Raw genomic sequence first — 26,956 nt, forward strand, 5'->3', positions numbered from 1 at the left:
CACCTATCATTGTGATTTTTGTACTATTCAAGTCTACTACAAACTACACTCGCTACTCGTCACAGACAACACTGAACAGGGAATTTTATTCTTTTCATTTATTCATGTGTCTAACAAATAAATCCATCAAACAGTCACAACGTCTGTTCGCAACTCGCTCAATCAATCGTCGCGGTCTATTACACGTTCTAATGTCGCTCTTCCTCCACCAGTTTGCTCAGCGCCGCCGCAGACCGGACTTGTCGAACATCTTCTCGAGGTTCCGCTCTCACTGCTGCATGACCTTCGGAGGGTCCCTTTCAGCCGCCAGCACCTACAACGACACACACAGATGACAGTAGTTCAACGCTGACACTCGACAACCGTACCAGTCTACGCTTCACTACCGTTTCTACTGTCTACGGCCTACCCTGTCAGAGTCCAGCTCCCATGGAAACAAGAAGGTACTTCCTTTCTATTCTACATGACTTGTTCAATAGTGAGTAGGGAGTACACTACAGCTACTCTACAGCTACATGGAAGTACCGTCTTGTTTCCATGTGAGCTGGACTCTGACAGATCAGGTCGAGTTAGTTACGATCTTCTGAACTACAGTAAAACATGCAGGAATTCTCCAAGTTTTACTCTCGTTCAGAATATTCTAACTCACTCAACCTGACCGCACCAAACCAGCTCACATACAAACACTATTCTTACATAGAGTCTAATATAGCAGAACTTCTGTACTACATTCGACTACATACCATCTTTTACTTGACTACGCAATATTGCAAGTCTACCATGCAACAACTCTGGTACCCAAGTTCTGCTACATAACACCCTACTTAAGAATATTCAAACTCACACACTCACCTGGACCGCTGCTGAAACTGGAAGACTGCTTCGTTGGATCAGCCAGTCTTCGTAGAGCCGATTGAATGGCCTCCAGGTACGCCTAAAACAAAACAAGTACAACAACACAACGGTCTCCTCGCATGTCTGTTTGTACGCACACACGGAGGGTTTGAAATTGTTTTTATTAACACAGCAATCGTGGTGTCCAGCTCCGGTTCTTCTGTCTGCTCACACAATACACCTTCGGTCTGTGGTGGGGTAAGACGAATGACGCGCAACCTGTAGAGTTGAAGCGACACACTCGCATCACGACAAGGGAACGTTTCCATCACTGGAGGCCGTTGTGTTCTCTTCTCCGTGTGAGCTAGCAAGATATGATTCTTCTAACAGACTGTCACAGCTGTGCAAGTCCACACCTCCATGGCCAACATAAGAAACAAGCCTCGTGGGACAATAACCACTAGTTGTGCCAGAGAGAGCAGCAACTAGCACATTAGGAATTGGGATGGTCCCACTCAAGCTAACAGACAATGTTCACATATCACATTTCTACTTGCAGCAACACATCACAAAGATATTAGACACAAGAAGCAGGGATTTCTGACGACATCACACTGGCCACATTAACCACATCTGGATGGTTGCATTGAGGTAGGACGTATCATCACATTACGACAATACACTCACAATACACATAACTCAAACCCATCACTGACAACTACAGTACTTATAACTCACTACTACACACATGACCACACCTCTCTCTCTCTCTCTCTCTCTCTCACACTCACACACACACACACACACACACACCCCTCATTCTGACACTGGCTTACATTCACCTTGTGCCTCTCAAACCAATTCGGGTTGTCTTTAAAAATGTGTAAGTACCGTTCCTGTCATCAAAAGTGTAAAACATCACATTACAATCCTAACAAACAAACAAACTCACTAACTAACTAACTACAAAACAAACAGGAGAGCCCATCTGTGATGGAGAACCTGATCCGAATCACAATCAGGATGCAATTATGATGATTTCTTTCTCCACATCCAAAGGCTGGTGCTAAATAATGGAATACAATTACATACCATACAACGATTCCTTTCTATTACACATTCCAACATCGATTACTACTATTCCAATACAATACACTGACTTTACACTACACTTAAGTACTTCTCCATTAAATCACCGACATAAGAACTCCAACATGCCCAAACTAACAGCCTCTCTTCACCCCTTCGATACTCGTGTCATGTCTTTTTACGATACACGTCGTGTTAAAACAACCGCGCTAAATCCAGGACCGACTGATACAGACACTACGATCCGTGTACACACGAAGTATTGTACGAAACCGACGACAGGTATCTAATCGTTTCCTACATTTTCCACTAACGACAATGCCAAGTTCACACGACACGACTTTCAGAATCGTCGGGTCGCTGTACAGTTCACACTACACGACTGAATCTTTTGCACTCGAGAGTCTTTCAGTCGGTGTGTATTTCACACCACACGACAGATCGGCGATAGGGGGTTACACACTACACCGTCTATCACCGACTGGAATCGCAGGCGAGCTTGTCTGATCTCCCAAACTACGTCTTGTCACGAAAACAAACGCGACAAGTGACGAGGGGTTCAATGACACCACGTTCAAAAGTGCACGTCGACAAGTAGCGAGCGATCAAAGTTTCAAAAAATCACAGAGAAAAAATAAATGAATCCCAGTGGATTTGGCAACACCGACAGTATGGATTGTTCGATAGTAAGTTGGAGCTTCATTAATATCTTTGCAATGCAACGTTGGTGTTTCGTAGAGAACGATCAAGTCAGAAATACTGTAAACCGTGTGAGAGTCGGTGTATTCGGATAAAAACTAGATTATCCCCCTGTCTGTCCCACCTGTTTCCTCTCGCCTGCGTTTCCCCTCGCACCGTATCTCGCGTTCTCATTGGCCGTTCGACATGTCACTCACTGCCAGACGTGCAACTGAGATCAGATATCTGACGTGCTAGATATCTCTATCCGGTCGGCGAGCGGTCGGGTCGACTTGTCGAACAGTTCACACGTAGCGATCGAGAGCCGAGTTTCGATCGCCGAGCGAACGCCGAGTTGCTCCCGAGCCTGGAGATCTAGCGCCGACCGGTCGCCGAGTGAGATCTGCCCGGAGATCGTGTAGTGTGAGCTTGGCATTAGTCGTTGGTCTATGACAAACAAATGCATCACATTATTACACCGGTATACAAGTTATCATTCATTACATTCACACAATCATGATCAGACATAGATACGAAATAGCCCATTCCCAAAATGGTGCACTCCGAGGACTTCCCATCCCATCGACCGTCGGTGCTCGGGTCCTCTGACTCCCAGCACAGCTGCCTGCGTGCCCTGTGCAAACCTGTAAGTACACGTACTTGAACCGGCCTTTTTGTTTGACCAAAGTGCTACCTGTCAGTCATCGATTGGATTTGACAAGACCACGAATACACATTTCAAACAGGTGCCTGACACTGCTTTTCACTGGAAGAGCACAGCTGGACCTCACCAAATATATAGTCATGTCCATTGGGACACTTTATTCTATTTCATGAAATACCAGCCTACACATCTATATAATGTGTTCACACATCGCTAATCCTTACAAGAGCTCGTCAATGACACGTACGGTCAGAACGACACAAACGATTACCGACTTCGATGATACCACTTTGTCCTTCTGTTGCGGAACTGCCGGGAGAACCTACTTGTATCTATCCTACTCTAATCGATCACGCGGGCTTTGGGAGCGCTGCGTCTTCCGGCTGCCAGGATTGCTTATCGGCGAGGTCGTTTCACAGTGAGGACACATCTGCATCCAGCAACGTCTGCCTACTGACTCAGAACGAAGCCTGTGATTCTCCACCAAGTTACACTACACATACTTAATCATATGACTGTGATGGAGTTGATGTGGATTTCATACATTAGTACTTCAATAACATTTTCTTCATAGCTGTGAATGAAATCCTAAAGTGTCTACAAGAACATCTAAGGAGGTTCTTTATAAGTTTACAGTTCATCAGGACATCAAACATCTACAGTATCTCACAAAAGCGAGTACACCCCTCACGTTTCTGCTAATATTTCATTATGTCTTCTCATGGGACGACACTATACAGATGACACTCGGATATAACTTCGAGCAGTCGGTCCACAGCTCGTAGAAGCACATATCGGCTTCCTCCTCTCCCGATCAGCTTGGGCGTTCGGATCGATACTGTTTTGGTTGAAATAAATAATTTGCTCGTAGACCCAGAACAGTGTCGACGGAGTCATTTCTTCATTCCTCGTCTATACCTCAGGAAGACACGATTCATCTGCATGCCCGATGAAAACCTGTAAGTACAACAACTCACACCAAACTTTCTTTACACTTGGTCACTGGTGGTCTTATGAAGTGTGATACTTATCCACACCTTTATCCGGCCGCCCTGACCGACGTTGGACGATCACACTCATCGGTTTGGTCGACGATACCGACCGACAGCTGCGGTGTACAAACGGCGAACGACAGTGTAGGCGCCGTGTCTATTTGGCTTTGGAATGTGAACCGCACCTTCTGTACAGGTTTTCCACAAAGATGTATTTAGCGCTGTACAGCGATCTCTCCATCATCCTCAATGGAGCTTCCTGCGCACACACACAAAGATATCGTTGACGTTAGATCGTGTTACACTAACTACTTTACAATTAGAGTTTACCACATTTGACAAACAGTCACAGCACAACACACAGATCAAATGTCTGTCTCGAGTTGAATATAATAAAAACGACACGCTCCATTCTCAGACAGAGCCACTTTTCCAAACCGGCATGATCTTTAAAAATCACTTCCATTTGTTTTTACTACTTCTCCTACTTTCTTCCTATCCTGTTTACATTATTTAATGCTACATTTTGTAGACTCCCGGTCAGACTCGAACTCTTGTTCGTCGTGTTCACCAGCAAAGGTTTCAAGCGCAAGTCACGTTCTTCTCTAGGACGGTCGTGAACCGTTTAACACGGACTTCAATTTGTTGCCGTTTGCCTTTGACACATGGGGGGGGGGGAGATCCTGACTGGGGCTATAAAACCTTGTTTTTTGTAAGTGACGTCAGAGCCACGGCGGTCAGTTCACACCGCCGCAGTCCCCAGTTGACGATTTGACTGTGTTCGTCGACAGGCTTGATCATAAATGAGAAGAAAAGCCTCTCGGAGTCCTGAAAACTATCGAAACTGCTAAGCATCGCTCCTGAAAGAACCTCCGTCACTAAACACACGATGGCCAATATACGCCTGGCCACAAAAAAAGGTCACCACCCGGATTTAACTCAACAAATAGGCAAGAGCCTCCCATTGGATAATGACTGCATGGGTGATTATATTTCAACTGGCAACAAGTTATTTAACCCTAACCGATGAGGGTGAGTAGCTTCTCATTTGTTAAACGACCATGTGGAAAGACACGTCCTGTGGTCGTGGAAAAGATGTTCATCTGTTTCGGAAGGGTCAAATTATTGGCGTCCAGATTTACCCTGTTCCAGAGTGATGGGCGCATCAGGGTAAGAAGAGAGGCGGCTGAAGCGACGCACCCATCGTGCCTAGTGCCTACCGTACAAGCCCGTGGGGGCGGTGCTACGATCTGGGGTCGCTGCAGTCGGTCAGGTCTAGGTTCGGCAACGTTACGTGCCCAAAGAACGAGGTCAGCTGACCACCTGAATATACTGAACCACCAGGTTATTCCATCAATGGATTTTTTGCTTCCCCGATGGCACGGGCCTATTCCAAGATGACGATGCCACGATTCGTCGGGCTCAGATTGTGAGAGAGTGCTTCAGGGAGCAGGACACATCGTTTTCGCACATGGATTGGCCACCACAGAGTCCAGACCTGAACCCCGTTGAGAATGTTTGGGATGCGCTGGAGAACACTTTGTGCGGTGGTCCAGATCTCCCATCATCAATACAAGATCTTGGGGAAAAATTAATGCGACTCTGGAAAGAAAGAAATGTTGTGACGTCGCAGAAGCTCGTGGAAACGATGCCACAGCGAGTGCGTGCCGTAATCGAAGCTAAAGACGGTCCGACCAAATATTAGTGTGTGTGACCTTTTTTTCTGGCCAGGCGGTGTAATCACTGATCAAACTGTCTGATTGATAGAGCATCTAATCTACATGACCTGAGTTAATGTAACTTCTAACACGTGAAGCAACAATTCTATCACTCTCATTATCGCACTCCAGTAAAAGTATTCCAACAAAACCCTTACTGTGTGTTGGAGGTGTCGATCCAGCATCGTCAGCTGGACGTAGGTCTGTAGAGCGAGTCCCCATCTCGCCGGATCCCGATACATCAAACCCTTTTCAAAAGAACAATTCAGATTATTCAGACGCTACGAATGAAGCTCTCGTTCTAATCACACGTAGCTACAATCTTCTCTGAGTATAAACCAACTCTTATGCGGCGCAGCGGTGCTTTTATCGTTTCTCTGTTGTATCGCTATGTGGTGGGGGGGGGGGGGGGGATTGTAGTATGACAACATATCAAACTTGCCAATTGGTTTTGTAGAGTGGAGAAAGGATCTGGAGTGGCTTCGTGTTTGTTAGGGTGTGGCCCCTCCTCACTCTCGACATTTTCTTTGCCGAGGATGCCACTAGTTTGGTAAATTATGGGCAACTAGGAACTAAGCTCACTTCAAACACTAATTAATTCCACACATTAAACAAATGTGAAAGGCTGATCTTTAGATTTGCAGGCTCCCTTTGTGTCAGGGTCGCCAACTTTCAGAACTGGAAATGAGGAACACCCTGGGCTGGCGGGTTGGCGGAAGACATAGGGTGGGGGTGTTTCGGCAGGTGTTCACCTGAGATGGGGGAGGGGGCGTTAGGGTTGCACCTATAAAAAATATAACACCGTCATAGGAACATTATCAAAACGTTCTGCCCGTTGAGCTACTCAAACAGCGGGGTAATGAACAGGTTGTTACGCTGATATCCCTGCGCACACACGGCGTTACTGAGACTAAAAGTAAATACTACTTCAAATAATAACCAAACACTTTTTAAGCCCCATTATAGCAGCAGTTTCATTCTGTTTCATACATATCGCCATGTCTCAGTCTAATCTGCAGCATTCTCTCCCACTTATATCCCACTTGTGCGCGTGCGTCCATCGACTCACCGGCGGGTCGTGTCCTCGCACGTTCCTCCGGTTTGAAACGGGTTCTGTCAAAACCTGCACGAAAACGAGCAAGCACACGATCGGTACAAGTCACTTTTTATACCCGACGTGTACCTCTTATCCCGGTCCCGACCTCCACTTTCACTTTTTGACAGCCGTGACACCCGTCGGCGACTTTTTTCCAGCACCACGGGGGAGCGGATACACCTGCTGTCCTGAACTCGCTACAGACTTTATTACAGACTGGACTGAATAATGAAATCGACTCTGATCGCTTGTTTTTTTTATTTCTTCTTGCTCATGATCACTTTGTTGAAATTACATTTGTGTATGTATGCTTTGCTTCAATTCATCCTATTTATTTCAATTCTTCTCCAGGCCACCCGAGAAGGACGGGGTCCCTGCTCAGCCTCTTAAAGTTTCTTTCTGTCATTTTACAACTGGTTTTCTTTGCCACCGTCACCCTCGGTGGCTCAACACGACTTAGAGATGATCGAGTGCCTGTAATTTGCTTCTGCTGACGTTCTGAAAGGGCTGTTCTGTCTCGATGGCACTTGCCAAAAAAGGTTATAAAAGGGGACCTTATCATGTTTATTTGTCTTATTGTTATTTCTCAATCAACTTTATTATACACGTACAATCAAGAACAACAACAACAAATTCTAACTAGGAATACTGACACCGAGTCATTTCAACAGATTTATTTTACATTATTTATTGTTAATGGGCGATCGGGAAGATAAAAAAATCCAACAGCCGCTTGTGTAAAAGCGAGAGTAAAGCACCTCCCTCACGATTACATATGATCTAACACTTGGTGGCTGAGTCGCTGTCGTTCCCAATCGCTTTCACTTTGTTATAATAGCACTGACAGTCCACTGTGGAATATTTAGTAGCGAGGACATTTCACGACTGGACTTGTTGCACAGGTGGCATCCTATCACGGTACCACGCTGGAATTCACTGAGCTCCTGAGAGCGACCCGTTCTTTCGCAGATGTTTGTAGACGCGGTCTGCATGCCCAGGTGCTCGGTCTGATACACCTGTGGCCATGGAAGGGATTGGAACGCCTGAATTCGATGATTTGAACGGGTGAGTGAATACTTTTGGCAATATAGTGTATGTATACACATTTACGTAGAAGTACTGTATAGTCCTTCCCTGCACCACAGGACATTTATCAAACCAGGGTCGTCAGGAGAGCCCACAACATCATTAGGGACAGCACACACCCCCAAAACTACCTCTTCACTCTTCTGCCGTCAGGCAAACGCTACAGAAGTGTAAACGCCAGAACGACAAGAGTGACAAACAGCTTCTCCCCACAGACAGTCGGGACTTGTTAACAAATATGGGATTCACATCCCCATCTCACCTCATGAACCTTGAACCTCCTCCATACACTGCACAAGTGCACCTTATAACGACCGCTGCTACTTGCCTTTTTGCTGCCTTAAATTATTTTTGATTTTTACTAATACATTCGAATTGTTTTTGAAGGTAACTGCAATAAATCTAAGAAGTTTACTTAATACAATGAGAGTAATTACATTTTACTTCAGACAAAACCAGTATTTACATAACAGTAAAAGTTTTTTTTCAATTTAAGTACTGATTAGTTGGATGTTCTGAATATTTTAAGTAATTACAATTGACTATTTAACTCGTGTTAAAATAGAACACTTGTACAACCATCTACCCTCGCATTGTTAGGCTTGTTCTCTCCTTTTCAGCTAAATGCAAATACTGTGTTCCATAATAAAACAGAGTAAAACATATTTTTGTACATCTTTTGTTTAATCCTGTTTTACATACACTGATCAGCCATAACATTAAAACCACCTCCTTGTTTCTACACTCACTGTCCATTTTTTCAGCTCCACTTACCATATAGAAGCACTTTGTAGTTCTACAACTGTGTGTTGTGCTGGTATGAGTGGATCAGACACAGCAGCGCTGCTGGACTTTTTAAATACCGTGTCCACTCACCGTCCACTCTATTAGACGCTCCTACCTAGTCGGTCCACCTTGTAGATGTAAAGTCAGAGACGATCGCTCATCTATTGCTGCTGTTTGAGTCGCTCATCTTCTAGACCTTCATCGGTGGGCACAGGACGCTGCCCACGGGGCGCTGTCGGCTGGATATTTTTGGGGGTCCTGGGAGAGTTCTTACCGTTAAAGAACAGCATGAAAGGGGGCTAACAAAGCATGTAAAGAAACAGATGGACTACAGTCAGTAATTGTAGAACTACAAAGTGCTTCTATATGGTAAGTGGAGCTGATAAAATGGACAGTGAGTGTAGAAACAAGGAGGTGGTTTTAATGTTATGGCTGATCGATGTATGAACAGTATCTCACAAGAGTGAGTACACCCCTCACATTTCTGCTAATATTTCATTATATCTTTTCATGGGACGACACTATGGAAACGAGACTCGGCTATAACTTCGAGTAGTCGGTCTACAGCTCGTAGAGCGGTGTAGATTTACCGTCTTCTGAAAATAACTCCACACACAGCCGTCGATGTCTAAATAGCTGGCGACACGAGTGAGTACACCCCACAGTGAACGTGTCCAAACCGTGCCCAAATGTGTCCTCGTCCCTCCCTGGTGTCATGTGTCGAGCTCCCAGGTGTGAATGGGGAGCAGGGCTGTTCAATTTGGTGTTTTGGGTACGATTCTCTCATACTGGCCACTGGATATTCGACGTGGCACCTCATGGCAAACGACTCTCTGAGGATGTGAGAAATACAATTGTCGCTCTCCACAAAGATGGCCTGGGCTATAAGAACATCGCCGACGCCCCGAAACCGAGCTACGGCACGGTGGCCGAGGTCATACGGCGGTTCTCCGGGACACGTTCCACTCGGAACAGGCTTCGCCAGGGTCCACCGAAGAAGTCGAGTCCACGTTTTCGGCGTCCTATCCAGAGGTCGCTTTAAATAAGTAGACACGACTGCTGCCGGCATCGCCGCGGAGGTCGAACGAGTGGGAGGTCGGCCCGTCTGTGCTCGGACCGTACGCCGCACACCGCATCGACTCGGTCTGCATGGTCGTCATCCCAGAAGGAAGCTGACGCACAAGAAAGCCCGCAAACAGTTTGCTGAAGACAAGCAGTCCAAGAACATGGATTACTGGAATGCCCTGCGGTCTGACGAGACCAACATGAACTCGTTTGGCTCAGTCGGTGTCCGGCATGTGTGGCGGCGCCCTGGTGAGGAGTACCTACACGACCGTCTCTTGCCTACAGTCGAGCGTGGTGGTGGTGGCATCATGGTCTCGGGCTGCGTGAGTGCTGCCGGTACCGGGGAGCTGCGGTTCGTTGAGGGAAACATGAATTCCGACATGTACTGTGACATTCTGAAACAGAGCACGATCCCCTCCCTTCGGAAACTGGGCCGCACGGCGGTTTTCCGACACGATAAAGACCACAAATACAACCTCCAAGATGACGACTGCCTCGCCGAGGAAGCTGAAGGGAAAGGGGATGGACTGAACCCGATCGAGCACCTGTGGGGCATCCTCGAGCGGAAGGTGGAGGAGCTCGAGGTGTCTAACATCCACCGGCTCCGTGATGTCATCACGGTGGAGTGGAAGAGGATCCCAGTAGCGACCTGTGCGGCTCTGGTGAATTCCATGCCCAGGAGGGTTAAGGCAGTGCTGGATAATAATGGTGGTCGCACAAAATATCGACACTTTGGGCACAATTTGGACACGTTCACTGTGGGGTGTACTCACTCGTGTCGCCAGCCATTTAGACATTACCGGCTGTGTGTCGAGTTATTTTCAGAAGACAGTAAATCTACACCGCTATACGAGCTGTACACTGACTACTCTAAGTTATATCCGAGTCTCATTTCTATAGCGTCGTCCCATGAAAAGATATAATGAAATATTAGCAGAAATGTGAGGGGTGTACTCGCTTTTGTGAGATACTGTACATACTCACAATTTTGGACAACAAGCAAAGTAAGAATTTCATTGTACAGCGGTACCTTGTAATTCAACGTCCCCTAAACTCAAAATCTTTGAAACTCGACGCCCTTCTTCGGGAAATTTGTACCTTAAACTTAACATTTCCCTCGAACTCGACGTGTTCACCTTCACTTAAAAAAATTGAGAGAGAGTCTTTAATCATTTATTTAATTATTTAATTATGTATTCAACTTATGACATAGAAACACTAAACTTCACTTCATTATTACTGCTCATAAGTTCTCTACACTAATGAAATTTCTCACTCGTTTCAGTACGATAAGTCAGTTATTTATTTTTAACTGTTTTAAATTGTATTTCAGTATTTTTGATATTACATTGGTGTTATTTTCAGTGTATAAGAGTCAATACAACCACATTATTTTACATTAGCCTAAACTATATGCGTTTCCACGGGACACTCGACGCCTTTAAAACGCCACTCCTAGAACCAACTGACGCTGTACAGTGTAACTGCTGTTTCTACTGTGCACATGACAATAAAACATTCTGCATTGTTCTACTAAAAGATTTACTCAAGGTTTGTTTTTGGCTCCGACATCTACTGTGTGACCTTATCACTGGCATAATCTGCAATCGTGAATTCAAAAGACCGTGTTCATAAATATCAGATACGGTGTGTGCTATCAGGGGTACTTACTGTGTACTCTTGGATGTGGTGCATCTTCCTGTTCAGCGAAGGTCTGGTCTGGTCAGTGCTGAGGTCACAAGAGAATTTATTAGCAACAGCACCAGAAGAATTAGAGAAAACTCTGTCTGTATATCCCGTACACGCCTGAGTCCTAACACACACTCAAATCTTTCAGATTCAAAGGGAGCTTTTTTGGCACGACGAATATGGACAACGCTTATTCGCAGAATAAAAAGAATAATAACAATTTAAAAAATACATTAAATAAGAGTACATTTACATTTTCAGCATTTAGCAGACACTTTTATCCAAAGTGACTTACACAATGAGTGGAACACGATGAGCAATTTAGGGTTAAGGGCCTTGCTCAACAGTGGCAACTTGGTGGTGGCGGGGCTTGAACCAGCAACCTTCTGTTTACTAGTCCAGTACCTTAACCACTGAGCTATCACTGGCCTTAGAGTAGAGTAGTTACAGATATACATAAAAATTAAGAGAACAGTGCAAACTGTACTATAAAAGTAAAAGTGTGTGTGTGTGTGTGTGTGTGAGAGAGCGAGAGAAGCATGTTCACCCGCTGTCCCCCACCTGGGGACAGGTGTGTGTGTCTGTGTGTGGAGTACTACTAGTGTGTAGCAAACCCCCCCCCATGACCACCTCAGAGCTCCTAATTTTTCGTCCGCGTCCCCTACAGCTGACTTCTGCCCTCCAGTAAGATCCACAGTTTACTGCTCTAGATAAGAACCGCATAATATTTTACTTACTAGTCAGAGGCTCACGTTTGGACAGGGTCCTCACAGCCTCGGTCAGGCAGACTCCTCCCAAACGCCTTCACCTTCCTCTCACCCGAGACCTTCACCCGTACTCCTGAAATAAAAGGAAAAAAAAAATAATAAAATAAGAATGCAAACAGAGGATTTCCCCTTGGGGTCCTGAGATTTTTGCTTACCTTGATTCAATGGGTCTGTGGTACAGTCTGGCCTCCTCCGCTGGGTGTCTGATGGCCTACGCCTGGTTCCTTACAGCGCTTGCCCAGGTACGCCGATTAATCATCACCTTCTTTCCCTCTTTTTTTTCTATCACCTTTCCTCTTTTTTTTTCTATCACCTTTCCTCTTTTTTTTCTATCACCTTCTTTCCTTTTTTTTTTCAATCACCTTCTTTCCTCTTTTTTTTCAATCACCTTCTTTCCTCTTTTTTTTCAATCACCTTCTTTCCTCTTTTTTTTCAATCACCTTCTTTCCTTTTTTTTTTTTTTCAATCACCTTCTTTCCTCTTTTTTTTTCAATCACCTTCTTTCCTCTTTTTTTTTCAATCACCTTCTTTCCTCTTTTTTTTCAATCACCTTCTTTCCTCTTTTTTTTTCCTATCACCTTCTTTCCTCTTTTTTTCCTATCACCTTCTTTCCTTTTTTTTTTCAATCACCTTCTTTCCTTTTTTTTTTCTATCACCTTCTTTTCTCTTTTTTCCCGGGAAAAGCAGGTCTGGGACTTTAAAAAAAAAAAAAAAAAAAAGAATATATATATATATATATATATATATAAGTTCCACACCTGTTTTTTTTGGTTTCTTGGTGGCTATATATATATATATAAGGATTATTTATTAATAATAAATAAGTTCACCACCTATCATTGTGATTTTTGTACTATTCAAGTCTACTACAAACTACACTCGCTACTCGTCACAGACAACACTGAACAGGGAATTTTATTCTTTTCATTTATTCATGTGTCTAACAAATAAATCCATCAAACAGTCACAACGTCTGTTCGCAACTCGCTCAATCAATCGTCGCGGTCTATTACACGTTCTAATGTCGCTCTTCCTCCACCAGTTTGCTCAGCCGCCGCAGACCGGACTTGTCGAACATCTTCTCGAGGTTCCGCTCTCACTGCTGCATGACCTTCGGAGGGTCCCTTTCAGCCGCCAGCACCTACAACGACACACACAGACGACAGTAGTTCAACGCTGACACTCGACAACCGTACCAGTCTACGCTTCACTACCGTTTCTACTGTCTACGGCCTACCCTGTCCGAGTCCAGCTCCCATGGAAACAAGACGGTACTTCCTTTCTAATCTAGATTAAATTACTTGTTAAATACTGAGTTGGGAGTAGAGTACACTACAGCTACTCTACAGCTACACGGAAGTACCGTCTTGTTTCCATGTGAGCTGGACTCTGACAGGTAGGTCGAGTTAGTCACGATCTTCTGAACTACAGTAAAACATGCAGAAATTCTCCAAGTTTTACTCTCGTTCAGAATATTCTAACTCACTCAACCTGACCGCACCAAACCAGCTCACATGCGACACTATTCTTACATAGAGTCTAATATAGCAGAACTTCTGTACTACATTCGACTACATACCATGTTTTACTTCACTACGCAATATTCCAACTCTACCATGCAACAACTCTGGTACCCAAGTTCTGCTACATTACACCCTACTTAAGAATATTCGAACTAACACACTTACCTCCAGGAACCGAAACGTCGAGGCACTCACCTGGACCGCTGCTGGAACTGGAAAACTGCTTTGTTTAATCAGCCAGTCTTCGTAGAGCTGGTGAATGGCCTCCAGGTACGCCTGAAACACGACAAGTACAACACCACGACGTTCTTCTTGCACGTCTGTTTTGTCTCTTTTATCATTTTATCGACCGTTTCTAGTGTTATCGGGTTCCAGGAGTCGTCCACTCCCGATTAGCAGAATCCGATAAGAGATTTCCGCTTACCTCGATTCGATGGGCCCGCGGTACAGTCTGGCCTCCTCCGCTGGGCGCCCGATGGCCTCGGCCTGGTTCCTCACAGCGCCCGCCCAGGTACGCCTATTGAACGACGAAGAAAGATCACCATCCTACCGTTCGTGGCTCGGGGCTTTTACCCCATGAGAGTCTGATTTGGGCAGCTGTACTCGGGGTCAAAACCTCACTGTGAGATGAACAAATGCCGATGCTAACCACTATCTGTGGGCCCTACAGGTAAATGTTGCATAAACACCCTGGGACAGATTACCATAAGATTTACAGCGCGTCTGTGGGGATCTGTGTCCGTGTGGTCAAAATGACATTTGTGAGGTCACACTGTGACGTCAGACATAAAGGCCCGGTTCTCGGTCGACGTTTCGATCCACGTGCCACCCTGTGACACCAGGCATCCTGCCCGGGTTTGACGCCCTGCCCTGTGCCTTGGGTTTTTGACAGTGTGTTTTAGAACTGTACGGTTTCTACACCTGGTGTTGCGTTTCCTGAAGCACACAGGTACTCTGATTCAGGAAGTGAATGTGTGTGTGTGTGTGTGTGTGCTAAAAAGTCAGAAAAACAGCAACTGTCAGTCATGGAGGTGGACCTGGACTTTTTCCCATCCAAACGATCAATACTGAAGATCACAGAAATGGTGAGTGTATGAAATACAATATTTAACCTCTTTAACGGTGTATTTCTTCTGAAGTGTTTTAGTTGGTGACAAAGTAATTTTTTTTTTATGTATACATCTACAGACTTAAGACAAGTGTACAATCTTCTTAGCTGCCAAATGATTGTCATTTAGCTCCTAAATCCAAATCGAGCCAATTGACTTCCTTACCTCGGTGCTTCGGGGCTCCTTACCTGCACTTTCTTGCTCTTTGACGCTCAACCGTCCCTTCGTCCCGCGAGCCCACAGAGCACAGACATGTCTTACTGTAGCACGTTCACATCACACAAGGCAGACATTGACATTCATGAACATTAAATACATCGCAAACCTGCACCGTGAGGACCGGACTCACTCGAGTCTCGCAGCGAGACGTGCTCGGAGTCACCGGGGACATAGACAGAGGAACACAGAGGTGTCAGAGGTGCACGTCCTCAATTCGTCACGTCGTTATTTGGTACCAGACACAAAAGGGGACCAGAAGTGTTACTAGGTCTGTAAAAAGAGAGGGAGTGCAGGTTTAGTTAGGGTCACAAAAACAACTTGGTTGCATTCGTTTAGTATATTCACACCTGAATGCAGTTCAGCAAACGATCCGTTCGATTCGATATTACATCTATCTACGACCTCTAGCTTACCTGAGTTCAGGACATGCCTTATGATCAATAGAAGAATCACATAAGACAGGGGATCTTATACATTGGTTTAGTTCTGTGCATTCCACTTTGTTCTTCTTCCAGGTCTTTGCATCTTTAGTGGCACGCTTTTAAAATAAAGCTCACCATTTCTGGATAGTAAGGAAACAAAGTAAAGTATGAAGGGGCATATCTTGTCAAGTGTTTATGCCTTACTTTTCTAATCACACTGTAAAGCTTCATAACATTTGAATGTATTCGGATTAAGAACGAGAGATGTCGACTAACTGTCCACTTGTGTTTAAAATGGTATCTTTATCCACGTTCTCTTTCTGACATGAATTTCGTTTTAATTTGGCTTCTGTTTGTGCCTGTTTGATATGTTGAAATAAATCCTATAAGTAACAATACATGTCTAGTAAATACATTTTCAGCTTATTTTCTATTTTACTGTGCCATAAAGTACAGGCTTTGTTTACCTAACGCTTATGTTTTCTCCATATTCATTTGCAGGAATGTGCTGTGTTTGTACATTGCACGAAAACATTTGTCTTGCACAGCCAGGGTCTGAACTGTCATATGGGAGGCAAGAGGGTGGCATAGCTCGTGCATTCACACTCGTCCACTTTCGACACGGTCCGCTTGGCAAACGCATCGCTGCAGATTCGACTCCCCGACGGGTTGCCGTACTTTATTAGCTGCCCAAAAGTTGCTTGCTGAGCATGGTGTAATGCCCACGAAAAGAAAAGCATCGTTATCGGATCTGATATTCGGTCAGTGTTGGAGAAAGATCAGAGCCTCGTCTGATCAGGAATCGTTCATCATTCTGAACTCCAAGTTTGTCTGTTTATCTTTGCAAATTCTAAGAACAATATTACGTTGTTCCACAGAGCTGAAGAATAACAGACAGCTAAAGAGGTTTGCTGGCCATAGAAAAAGATTTTGAGCTCTTATTCAGAGATGCAATGTAAGCAGACTGAACCTAAAGCAGCCCAGTAATCAGGACATGCAATTAAATGAACTGAAAGGACAGTTTCTCTGTAAAGAAGCTTTTGTGTTATCACTCAGAAGATTGTCTGTTCTAATCCAGGCTCTACTATGCAGTCATTGTTGGGCCCTTGAGCAAGGCCCCTAACCCTTTCTGCTCCAGGGCTGCGCTCTGACCCCAAAAACAAGCTTGGACATTAGAAATAAATTGATGCTTACTGCCATCACACACACTAGTAACTGCAAATATGACTTAATATATTTTTTAACTCTAACTGAATCCTTACACTAGGATAAAAATAAAGCGGAATATAATACATTGTTGTTTAATTTAGACTTACTATGCATTTGGGACACTGAATATCTGAAGTACACATAATTATTAAATATATATGTGTATATTAAGGAACTTTAAGATATTTCCCAAAGAATCCAATGCTACTAATCAGTTTAACATCTCGGTTTAATGCAATAGCAGGTGGCATGCCTTTAAGAGACTACATAATGATGCAAATTATAATTATTTATCCGAGAGAGAGAGAGAGAGAGAGAGAGAGAGAGACTGGTCCAAAGTCTGACCAACACACTGACCCCTAACAATCCCAACTCTCTGACCAGCACTGCTTCACAAACACCAATCAGGATCACTCAAATTATCAAACACCTCAAAAACACTTATCTGGAACATTGGACAACCCAAACTCAACTGCTATCTGACCCTAAAACATGAATACAACCTGGCCACGTATCTACTTACTGTCCGAGATACGAAGCAGAGACACGTTCTCACCAAATACAGACTGAATGACCACAGCCTGGCCATCGAGAGAGGCAGGTTAAAAAAGTCCTGGATCCCCAGAGAGGAGAGACTGTGTGGTCACTGCAGGACAGGTGAGGTAGAGACAGAGGTGCACTTCCTTCTAAACTGCCCAAAGTACACAACAATCAGACATAAATATTTTGATCAGTTTGAAAAAGACGTTTTCTTTACCATTTTATCTCTCTATATATACGTGTTCTTTTTATTATTTATGTATACGATATACCCCCCTGCACACACACACAATGATATTTTCTTTACCATTTTATCTCTATATATAAATATACGTGTTCTTTTTATTATTTATGTTTACTATACCCCCTGCACACACACACACACACACCACACTTAACAATATTTTACCATTTTATCTTTATGTATATACTTGTTCTTTTTATTATTTATACATATACTATGTACTATACTATATATACTATATATATGTAAGCTTTGACAATACAAATATGTGCATTTGTCATGTCAATAAAGCGAATTGAATTGAATTGCGAGAGAGAGAGAGAGAGAGAGAGACTGAGAGCCCTCCACCCTCCATCTGTTCACTGGCACGGCTCTCAGCATCCTCAGCATCCTCGGCTCACTGGCGGCCGGTGGGATTAGACGCGTTGTGCGTGTCGGTGCGTGTCGGATAAATTACGCGGAGAGGCATCGCTTGGTACTTGGGATCGAATATGCCAGTGTTGGGGGAAGATCGGAGCCTCATCTGATTAGGAATCGTGAAAGATGGCGGCCGCAGCCAAGCTGCTGACCGGTGCGGGCCTGATGCTGGCTCTCGGATCCCTGTGCCTGCTCGCCATGGCTATCTGCACCGACTACTGGTACGAGACGGACGCGCGGCGGCACCGGGAGCGCTGCAAGAGCTACGCGAGCAACCGCAACGACCCGGGTTACATCTCCATCTCTAACCGTAACCTGCCCCTCAAGATGCCACCGATGATGCCCCAGAAAAGCGAAGCTCTGGCCCGCGACAGGAGGCACCTGGCCCCGGTGCCGGCCGCTATGGAGTCGCATTGCAGCCGTCGCTTTAACTCCACGGTGTCGGGTCTGTGGAGGAAGTGCCACCGGGAGGGATTCGACCTGGAGACCGATAAGCTCATCTACAAAGGTACCTGCTTTTAAGAACCTTTCGAGAGGTTAACTGTAAACACAACAAGGTTTATCAGGCGTGAAAAGGCGTCCTGTTTGGGACCGACTGGTTTAATAGGAAATATTCGGCTGAATATCTGTTGGCTATATTTATTAGTCTGAGCTTTTCCATAACTGATGTTTACCAGTAGGTGGATCATTCGTGTCATAGGAGTGAACTGGGCCGAGTGAGATAACTGTCATATATTCATTTCTCAACCTGAGGTACATTAAAGGATTCATTTTTATTACAACTGCAATTCCGAACAGGGTAAATAAAACAGGCAGCAATGATTTGCTAAACAGTAATTTTGTGTATAGTCATGCATCCGAAACGTGGCTGCAACACATTCAACACAAAAGTTGGGACAGGGGCTTGTTTACAACTGTGCTACATGATTGTTTGGACACTGACAACACCAGTAGTTTTGTATTCTTGATTACTTTATCAACAATCCAGGGTCTCGGTTGGGCAGTAATGCGCTTTTATAATGCCCTAATAGATTGCAGGCAGGCCAGTCTAGCACTTGCACTCTCTTACTACAAAACTACGTTAGAACGTGGCTTGGCACTGTCAAGAAGGCAACTTGTGTGTCTCCGGAATGTATAAAACGCGTATAAAAGGCTTCAAATCTTTGAGTTGGTAACAATCGAGATTTTACATTTCTAGCATCTTTCCATCTCATCACGTGTTTAAGACCCTGACAATGTTTGTTTGTTTGTTTATTAGGATTTTAACGTCATGTTTTACACTTTTGGTTACATTCATGACAGGAACGGTAGTTACTCATTACGCAAGGTTTATCAGTTCACAAGTTTATATCGAATCAGTCTTGGACAATTTAGTATCTCCAGTTGACCTCACTTGCATGTCTTTGGACTGTGGGAGGAAACCGGAACTCCTGGAGGAAACCCACACGGACACGGGGAGAACATGCAAACTCCACACGGAAAGGACCCAGACCGCCCAACCTAGGGATGAAACCCAGGACCTTCACGCCGTGAGGCGACAGTGCTACTCACTTAGCCACCGTGCCGCCCCCTTGACAATGTAAGAATGTTATGGACTGTACATGGTCGAATTTGCTCCTGCTTCATTTTTTTTGGGAATGTGTCAATTACTTATGTGTTGAATTACTTATAATGTTGTTAAGACATAAATCACTGGCTTTGGTTTTTAATTGGCAGTTTACCTACTGTTCTCACTTTTGTTGAATCGTGTCCTTAAAAGAAATCTGAAAAATACCAATTATGACCCGATTCTACGCATGTCAAAGCGTACATCGAAATTTATCAGACCGATTCATGCTTTTCCAAACTTCAAGGGGTGGTTTCCCAGACAGGGTTTAACTTAAGCCAGGAGTAGGCCTTAGCCTGGAATAGTAAATCATGTCTTTAAAAAGGACTTTCTGAAACACTACTGATTACTAACACCTGGACTATCTCCCAAAATAGCTTAATTTAAAACCACCTGTGCTAGTCTGAATTAGGTGGTGCAAAGCTGCCTACAAAACATGGAATGATCCAGAAACACTTAAAATTGATTGACCTGGAGAAGCAAATACAAGTACGACCACGGCAGCAGAGAAGAGATCAAAAAACTTGCAAAAGAAAATTACAACACAGAGTTTCTTGCATTTACTTTGACTCTTTTTTTATTGCAGTTTGTTTGACCTATTTCTTATTTATACCTCCGTTCCTGCATTTCAGGCCTGCAACACATTCCAAAAAAGTTGGGATGGGGGCAATTTAGGGCTAGTATTTTGTTCGTTTATTAGGATGTTAACGTAATGTCTTACACTGGTTACATTCATGACAGATACGGTAGATACTCATTACACAAGGTTCATCAGTTCCCAAGTTTATATCGAACACATGCATGGACAATTTAGTGTCTCCAATTCACCTCACTTGCACGTCTTTGGGGACTGTGAGAGGAAACCGGAGCACCCGCAGGAAACCCCCGCAGACACGAGGAGAACATGCAAACACCACACGGAAAGGACCCAGAAAGCCCCACCTGGGGATCGAACTCAGGACCTTCTTGCTGTGTGTGAGGTGACAGTGCTACCCACTTGGCCACCGTGCCGCCCCCCTGACAATGACGATGACATTTTTTGGGAATGTGTTACAGGCATCGAAATATAAGTGACATTACATCACTTATAATATTGTTAAGACATATTATACATCACTGGCTTTGGTTTTTAATTGGCAATTTACCTACTGTCCTCACTTTTTTAATTGTATCCTTAAAGGAAATCTGAAAAATGCCCATTATGACCCAATTCTATGCATGTCAAAGTGTAAACTGAAATTGATCAGAGCAATTCATGTTTTTCCTAACCAGTTTCGATAAGCTGGCACCACTGAATTTTTAGATTCCTGTTCTGCGTTTCGAGACGCTTTTTACTCAACATGATTGTAAAAAGTGATTACGTACCTTAAATTATGTGGCAGCAGCCTATGGAGGACCATTTTCTGTTCCAGTAGGACTCGTGTAGACATGGTTCGATGAGTTTGGTGACTGTAGAGGAACTTGGGTGGTCTGCACATTATTTCCACGAACCCTTTAAACACAAATGCAATGTTAGTTACAAACTCAGCCTTCGTATACAAAATCAGTGCCTGATCATACAAAACTATGTTTAATATACATACATGGGCATTAATATGGAATTGTCCTCAACCCTTCTTTTGCTGCTCCACTTGTAGGGACAGGTGGCAAATTTATATTAATGCCCATGAATTTGGAATTGAATGGAATGTCCAACAAGCTTAAGGTCAGGTGTCCACATACTTTTGACCATAAAAGGTTGTGCAAGTTGCATAAGGCTTTCAAATGATGCATAATAATAATAATAATAATAATAAGCTTTCTGAAGGGCAGATTATCCTAAATAACACTATTCTAAATTTACACCCTAATTTCCACTGTAAATGTCCTAAAGTAAACAACCTGCTTGCAGATCTTAAAGCTCCGGTTGGTGTTAAATAAAAGCTTAATTAGGTTCACACCTTTTAAAATTTAATATCAGAGTGTTATGCAATGGCTGTAAAGACTCACACAGCTTGAATCTTCTGGGTCTCTGTCCCTGGTGTTGGATCCTACCAACACAGTTGGTGTTAGAGATCCATACATGACACAATGACACAAGGTTTATTGGCTTATCCATCTGGCGGTGGGATATGAGAAACTAAAAATGTATTATTTATAAATGCACAGTGACCGGAGGGGGTTGGGAAGGCTAAGCAGGAAATCTTCACAATGCTCCGACCACAAAGTGTTTTCGATTAGTTCTTATCGCTTTGGTTGTTACATGCTTGGGTCAAACCAAAGTACTGAAGTCGCATTGTTTAGTAGGACTAAGACTTCCAAGTAGAGATGTTATTACCTGGTTAACTAATAACCAACGAAAAAAAGTCATTTCACGCGTCATCGACGCATTAATTGAACTGCGAGCGAAGCTGCAGATCCATCACACATGAGAGCTGAGACTCGTGATTTGTATCTCACCCTCACCCCCGTGTGCATGAGGTACAAAGTACAATTCATAGTGAGAAAACGTATTTATCCACTAAAATCATTTAAATTATGATTGACAGAACAGTGGGGTAATTTGTTCTATTGTGTGTTTAGCACATAAAGATGGGCCTAACAATAATTCATGCCAGCATGAAGCAGTATGGCTTAGATTTTAAGAAAATGTCCAGAATACATACAACGTAAAAGCAGCTTACTATATTGTAAATACCTGAATAAATGGCTAGATTTTATAGGAAAATACCCCAAAACAAACTAACATTAAAACATTATTTTAATCATATCTGTATTTTAACTATTTTACACACACAGATCTACTGTAAATAATCTATTATTAAACTAATAGTGCTTTAATAAGCTACATTTCCTTCTTGTGTGATCACTGTGTGCGTGTGAGGAGAATGGATTAGCTGTTATACAGCATAAGCAGTAAACTAAACTAAAAGGAAACACACACATTACAATAAATAAGCTAACTTAAGATCTCAGAACTTTCTTCTTGTTCTTGGTAGTAGTTTCATGCCATTTGCTAATACATGTGCAGCTACTTTCAATGCAGTTTACACACACCACTCAAATGTCAATGGTAATTTGCTCATTAAATTTGCCCGGAGCTTCTGAGTAGCTGTATGGATGCCATGAATAATGAAGCAGAGATGGAGCATTTCATCCATCTAGCAGATCTCAAAGAAAGCTAGCTAGAGTTATATTACTCTCTTATTCATGGATTAGCATACATCTGTCTTACTCAATTAAGGTTATATGTCCATGACAGAGCAGAGCTAACCCTGTTTAGCTTTGATGATCCAACATCTGATCTGACTATGTATTTATCACAAGGTTAAGTGCTTGATTTCCAGCTAAGTTTGCTATAATATTACATTATGAAATAATGTATCTATACACATTTTACAGACTAGTACATACCTCCACCGTGAGGCCACCAGGCTCTTCTTTACACCAGGCAGCAGTGGATTCTTAGGCAGGATCAGGCTATGACCTCTGTATTCTTCCAGTGCATCTGTTAGCATCTCGACTAGTCCACTTTGCAGCAACAGTTTAGGGAAGGACCTCTTCTGTTCCAGCATGACTGTGCCCTTATGCAGTAAGCTCTATAAACACGTGAAGAAAATCTTGGTTTAAAGAAACTCCAGTGGCCCTCACACAGCCCCACTCAACAGCTTTGGAATGAACTGGAACATCAATTAAGGCTTTATCAACTAACATTAGTACCCAGTCATACAAATGCTCTTTTGACTAAATGGTTGCACATTCCCACAGACATACTTCGAAGTTATGCGAGAAGCCTTCTCAGAAGAGCGGCTGCTGTTATGGCTGAAAAGATCACACGGAGGTCACTCTATTTTAATAGCATTTGTTTTTGAAATGGAATGTTCAACAAGCTCATGCTCAAGTGTCCAAAGACTTCTGGTTATACGGTTATAGTGTAGTCTCTTAGCGGCTAGCCAAGTCTAGCGAGGTGTCTGTGGTGTTTCCAGTTTGAATACTCATGAATGAATACTGACGATAAAACAAAATACCACTGTATTACTCTACACAGATTGTTTTAATGTGGTAGATGTGTTCTTAAGTTCATTTAATCACACCAAATTCAACCGTTATGCTATCACTAATCAATTAACACAGATGTCAGGTTTAAGATCACGTTAAGGTACCGATTGTTTTTGCTGTTTTGCACAGATGATTCATAGCTGAGATCTGCTTACTGTATATTCTTGGAAGCATTCGGCGTAATTCTCTCACCAGCCTGCTGCTGGTTGATGTAGAGACTGATTAAAGAAAATGACACTTTACCATCACAGCTGACTGTTTGACAGGCACATCCAGGCTTTCTCAGCTAATCTGTCACATTCAAAGCCCCTAAACACACTCTTATTTTAGCTAACGTGCTTCTGCCTTATGCCAGTCACAATTAAGGATAGATCTGGTGATCGTGAAATTACTAAAGTAAACACAAGTTTTTCCAGTTGACATCGTTTTATCGTTTTATGTAATGATTTAATATTTATGACACCTGTATACATGTAGAAGAAAATATCTGATCTTTTTATGTGCAAGTTTAAGACGTGGCACAAAAATATACAAAACCAAGGACTAGGACAAATTAAAATCCTACTGAAGATAAATAAGGTTCTATTAAGGAAGTAAAGCAAGCATAACAATCATAAATGTAATTATTCAGCAGGGAGACGCAGCGTCACTGATTTCACATTCCAGTGAGCCGAAACAAAAACTGCTACAAGTGGCAGACGGTTATAATTTGACCCAAAATAGCAACGAGTACAAAATCCGTGTACCGTCATATATACATACATATACATATATAATTTGGGTATTTAAATGTGTATTTAAAATGCAGATATCAACGTGACGTGCTTAGAGAAAAGATCTGGCTTTTTAAAAGCTCCTCTCTACAAGCTGTGACATATTAATGTCTGGCACTTCCTTTTATATTATTCATTTATCACCTTGTCACACTTCCTCTCATCGTCTTGCAAAAGTTTCTATAGCAGCGAATTCTATGGTACGAATCTAACGTCTTTTACCACACGTAAGGACACGAACTCAAAACAATACAGCCGAGTTGTTTTTATTAAACTCAGCCTTGACACACTTTTTAACCTGTTATATGTTTTGGGTTCTTCCTACATTACACGACGCTTAGTCTCTATTATTATTTTCATTCATTTTAACCAAACGCTTTACTTTGGTCATGGTGGGTCAGGTTCCATCTGAAATCAAGTAGGGATGTAACGATGCACCACAAGACAGTTAAAAATCGGTGCACATGTGCCACGATTCGAATCGGTTATTCATTTAAGATGAATCGATATTATAAGAATGGGAGTCACTCAAGTTCATATGCGTGTGAAGGCAGACGAGCGAATACTTTTGGCAATATAGTGTATGTTGACAGCAGTACGTGTTGTATTCGTTGTGCCATCCTGTATCTTTCTGCCTCATGTTTGGATAATGCACTTTCACCCGTGCCAGTTTTTTTTTTTTTTTTACTTTCGGCCATATGGTACAATTTCTTAGCGGCTTGCCAAGTCTAGAGGAAATGGAGTTACCAATTTAAATATTAATGAATGAATACTCACGATAAAACAAAATACAAATGTACTACTCGACACAGATTATTGGAATGTGTTAAACGTGTTCTTACTTTCATTAAGAAATGGATTTTAATTCAAATGAAACCATTTTTTTTATCTTGTCTGTCAGTGACACATGCTATAACAAATTAAGCTGACTCTTTTGAACAGGTCATTCTAAAATGTTGACATCAAATTTCACATAACACAAACATCAAGTGAGTAACCTATAATAAATGCAAAAACAATCCATACCTGCACTGTTCAGGTCTAGCCGAGCCCTATAGAACAGGGGCTAAAAGATACGTTGGGTTCTGAAGAGTTGAAGCTCTGGAGTAAAGATCTGACCTCTTCTGTCCTTCTGAATTTCCTCCAGATGCAGTCCATACACCAATCCTAACAATAACAAAAATATTTAGATAAATAAATTAATTTATAGCAAATACATCATTACAGGACCTGATGATTATAGCATTAGTTATCATTTCTTTATTAATGAATTCCTGTTTTAATATTAAGAATGTAATTAGTATATGGCAGGTTTGCATGACTGCATGATTTGGAATGATCCAAGATTTAAACACTATACGGTGTACAGATATACACATACACTATACAGAGAAGTGTTTATTGTTTAAAACAATGCCAGAACACACATTAGACAAGAATGATCCTTGTTGTAAACTGTTTATCTCTTCAGTTCAATCTTTATAATGTATTAAATGTTACTGTAGTATACAGGTGATTTTTAGCTCAAGTGGTGATGTGCTATATTTATACATTTAACACAACTGGTGCTATTTTGACTACCATCACACTGTTAGGTGAGAAATTACATTTATTTCTTTATAATTACATTAGCTTCAGCCACCAACAACATTTAGAGGATTTCCACAAAATACACATTTAAAGTAAATGCTTGCAGCAATACAATTTATGGTTGAAAGGTACAACCAAAGCCCCAAAGCATACAAAAACAACATGCTTTGGGACTGTCTTTCATACTTTATATCAGAATTTATTCTCTTTTGACCACTTTACATTTGATACAAATGATTCAATGACTTAATGTGAACTTACAGGGCCATAAATGAAGCTAAATGTTCTATACAGAGACATTTTTATTGTTTAAGAAATGCCACAACACACATTAGACAAGAATGATCCTTGTTGTAAACTGTTTATCTCTTCAATTCAATCTTTATAATGTATTAAATGTTATTGTGGTATACAGGTGATTTTTGAGTTAAAGTGGTGATGTGCTATATTTATACATTTAACACAAAGGGAGGATGTTCATACCTGGTGCTTGTTTGACTATTTTTACACTGTTAGGTGAGAAATTAAATCCATTTTAGTAGTTTTCCACAAAATACACATTTAAAGTAAATGCTTGTAGCGATACCATTCATGGCATGAAGGGCAGACGTTCAAGCATACAAAAACAACCATGCTTTGGGACTGTCTTTCATACTTTATATCAGAATTTATTCTCTTTTGACTACTTTACATTTGATAAAAATGATTTAATGACTTAATGTGAACTTACAGGGGCATAAATGAAGCAAAATGTTCTCAAATGACGAGCTCGCACAAACGCACTGTGACCGCCATCATGCTT

General features: G+C 42.5%; 2 protein-coding genes across 12 annotated transcripts in view; one reads left to right on the forward strand and one right to left on the reverse strand.

Moving 5' to 3' along the window:
- Window positions 1–5: 5 nt before the first annotated feature.
- tk2 (thymidine kinase 2) lies at window positions 6–26,948 on the reverse strand. 11 transcript variants are annotated; one of them, XR_010007710.1, is made up of 15 exons: window positions 26,885–26,948; window positions 25,591–25,731; window positions 23,147–23,331; window positions 21,119–21,245; window positions 15,729–15,877; window positions 15,422–15,585; window positions 14,412–14,504; window positions 14,183–14,263; window positions 12,435–13,605; window positions 11,680–11,737; window positions 7,045–7,098; window positions 6,134–6,223; window positions 4,303–4,516; window positions 853–934; window positions 6–313 (listed from the first exon to the last, which is right to left on the reverse strand). XR_010007710.1 is itself a non-coding variant. In XM_062989365.1 (8 exons), the coding sequence occupies exons 5-8, from the start codon at window positions 15,485–15,487 to the stop codon at window positions 13,561–13,563; spliced, it is 261 nt and encodes an 86-aa protein (XP_062845435.1). In that variant the 5' UTR covers window positions 15,488–15,877; window positions 21,119–21,245; window positions 23,147–23,331; window positions 25,591–25,731; window positions 26,885–26,948; the 3' UTR covers window positions 13,378–13,560. The 11 variants fall into 11 exon arrangements, 3 of the variants coding, with proteins under 3 accessions (XP_062845435.1, XP_062845433.1, XP_062845434.1); XR_010007709.1 differs by adding an exon at window positions 21,743–21,783 and having other exon boundaries at window positions 15,422–15,877; XR_010007712.1 differs by lacking the exon at window positions 15,729–15,877.
- Window positions 303–26,956, forward strand: part of tmem276b (transmembrane protein 276b) — a 29,122-nt gene continuing 2,468 nt past the window's right edge. The window contains exons 1-3 of the mRNA XM_062989366.1: window positions 303–443; window positions 1,394–1,485; window positions 18,022–18,655. Coding sequence (XP_062845436.1) covers window positions 18,274–18,655 — 382 coding nt within the window. The 5' untranslated portion in view covers window positions 303–443; window positions 1,394–1,485; window positions 18,022–18,273. The remainder of the gene's footprint in view (window positions 444–1,393; window positions 1,486–18,021; window positions 18,656–26,956) is intronic.

Source organism: Trichomycterus rosablanca, chromosome 27 (genome assembly GCF_030014385.1).
Source record: "Trichomycterus rosablanca isolate fTriRos1 chromosome 27, fTriRos1.hap1, whole genome shotgun sequence".
Classification (NCBI taxonomy): Eukaryota; Metazoa; Chordata; class Actinopteri; order Siluriformes; family Trichomycteridae; genus Trichomycterus; species Trichomycterus rosablanca.

What these genes read in the sequence shown, in the direction of transcription:
- tk2 (XM_062989363.1), bottom strand. Translation starts at nt 15,487, where the DNA reads ATGTCCCCGGTGACTCCGAGCACGTCTCGCTGCGAGACTCGAGTGAGT. An exon ending in GTCCGGTCCTCACGGTGCAG is followed by an intron (nt 14,505 to 15,421) that starts GTTTGCGATGTA and finishes GTCGTTCAATAG; the next exon opens with GCGTACCTGGGCGGGCGCTG. An exon ending in CAGTTCCAGCAGCGGTCCAG is followed by an intron (nt 13,606 to 14,182) that starts GTGAGTGCCTCG and finishes GTGTCGTTGTAG; the next exon opens with GTGCTGGCGGCTGAAAGGGA.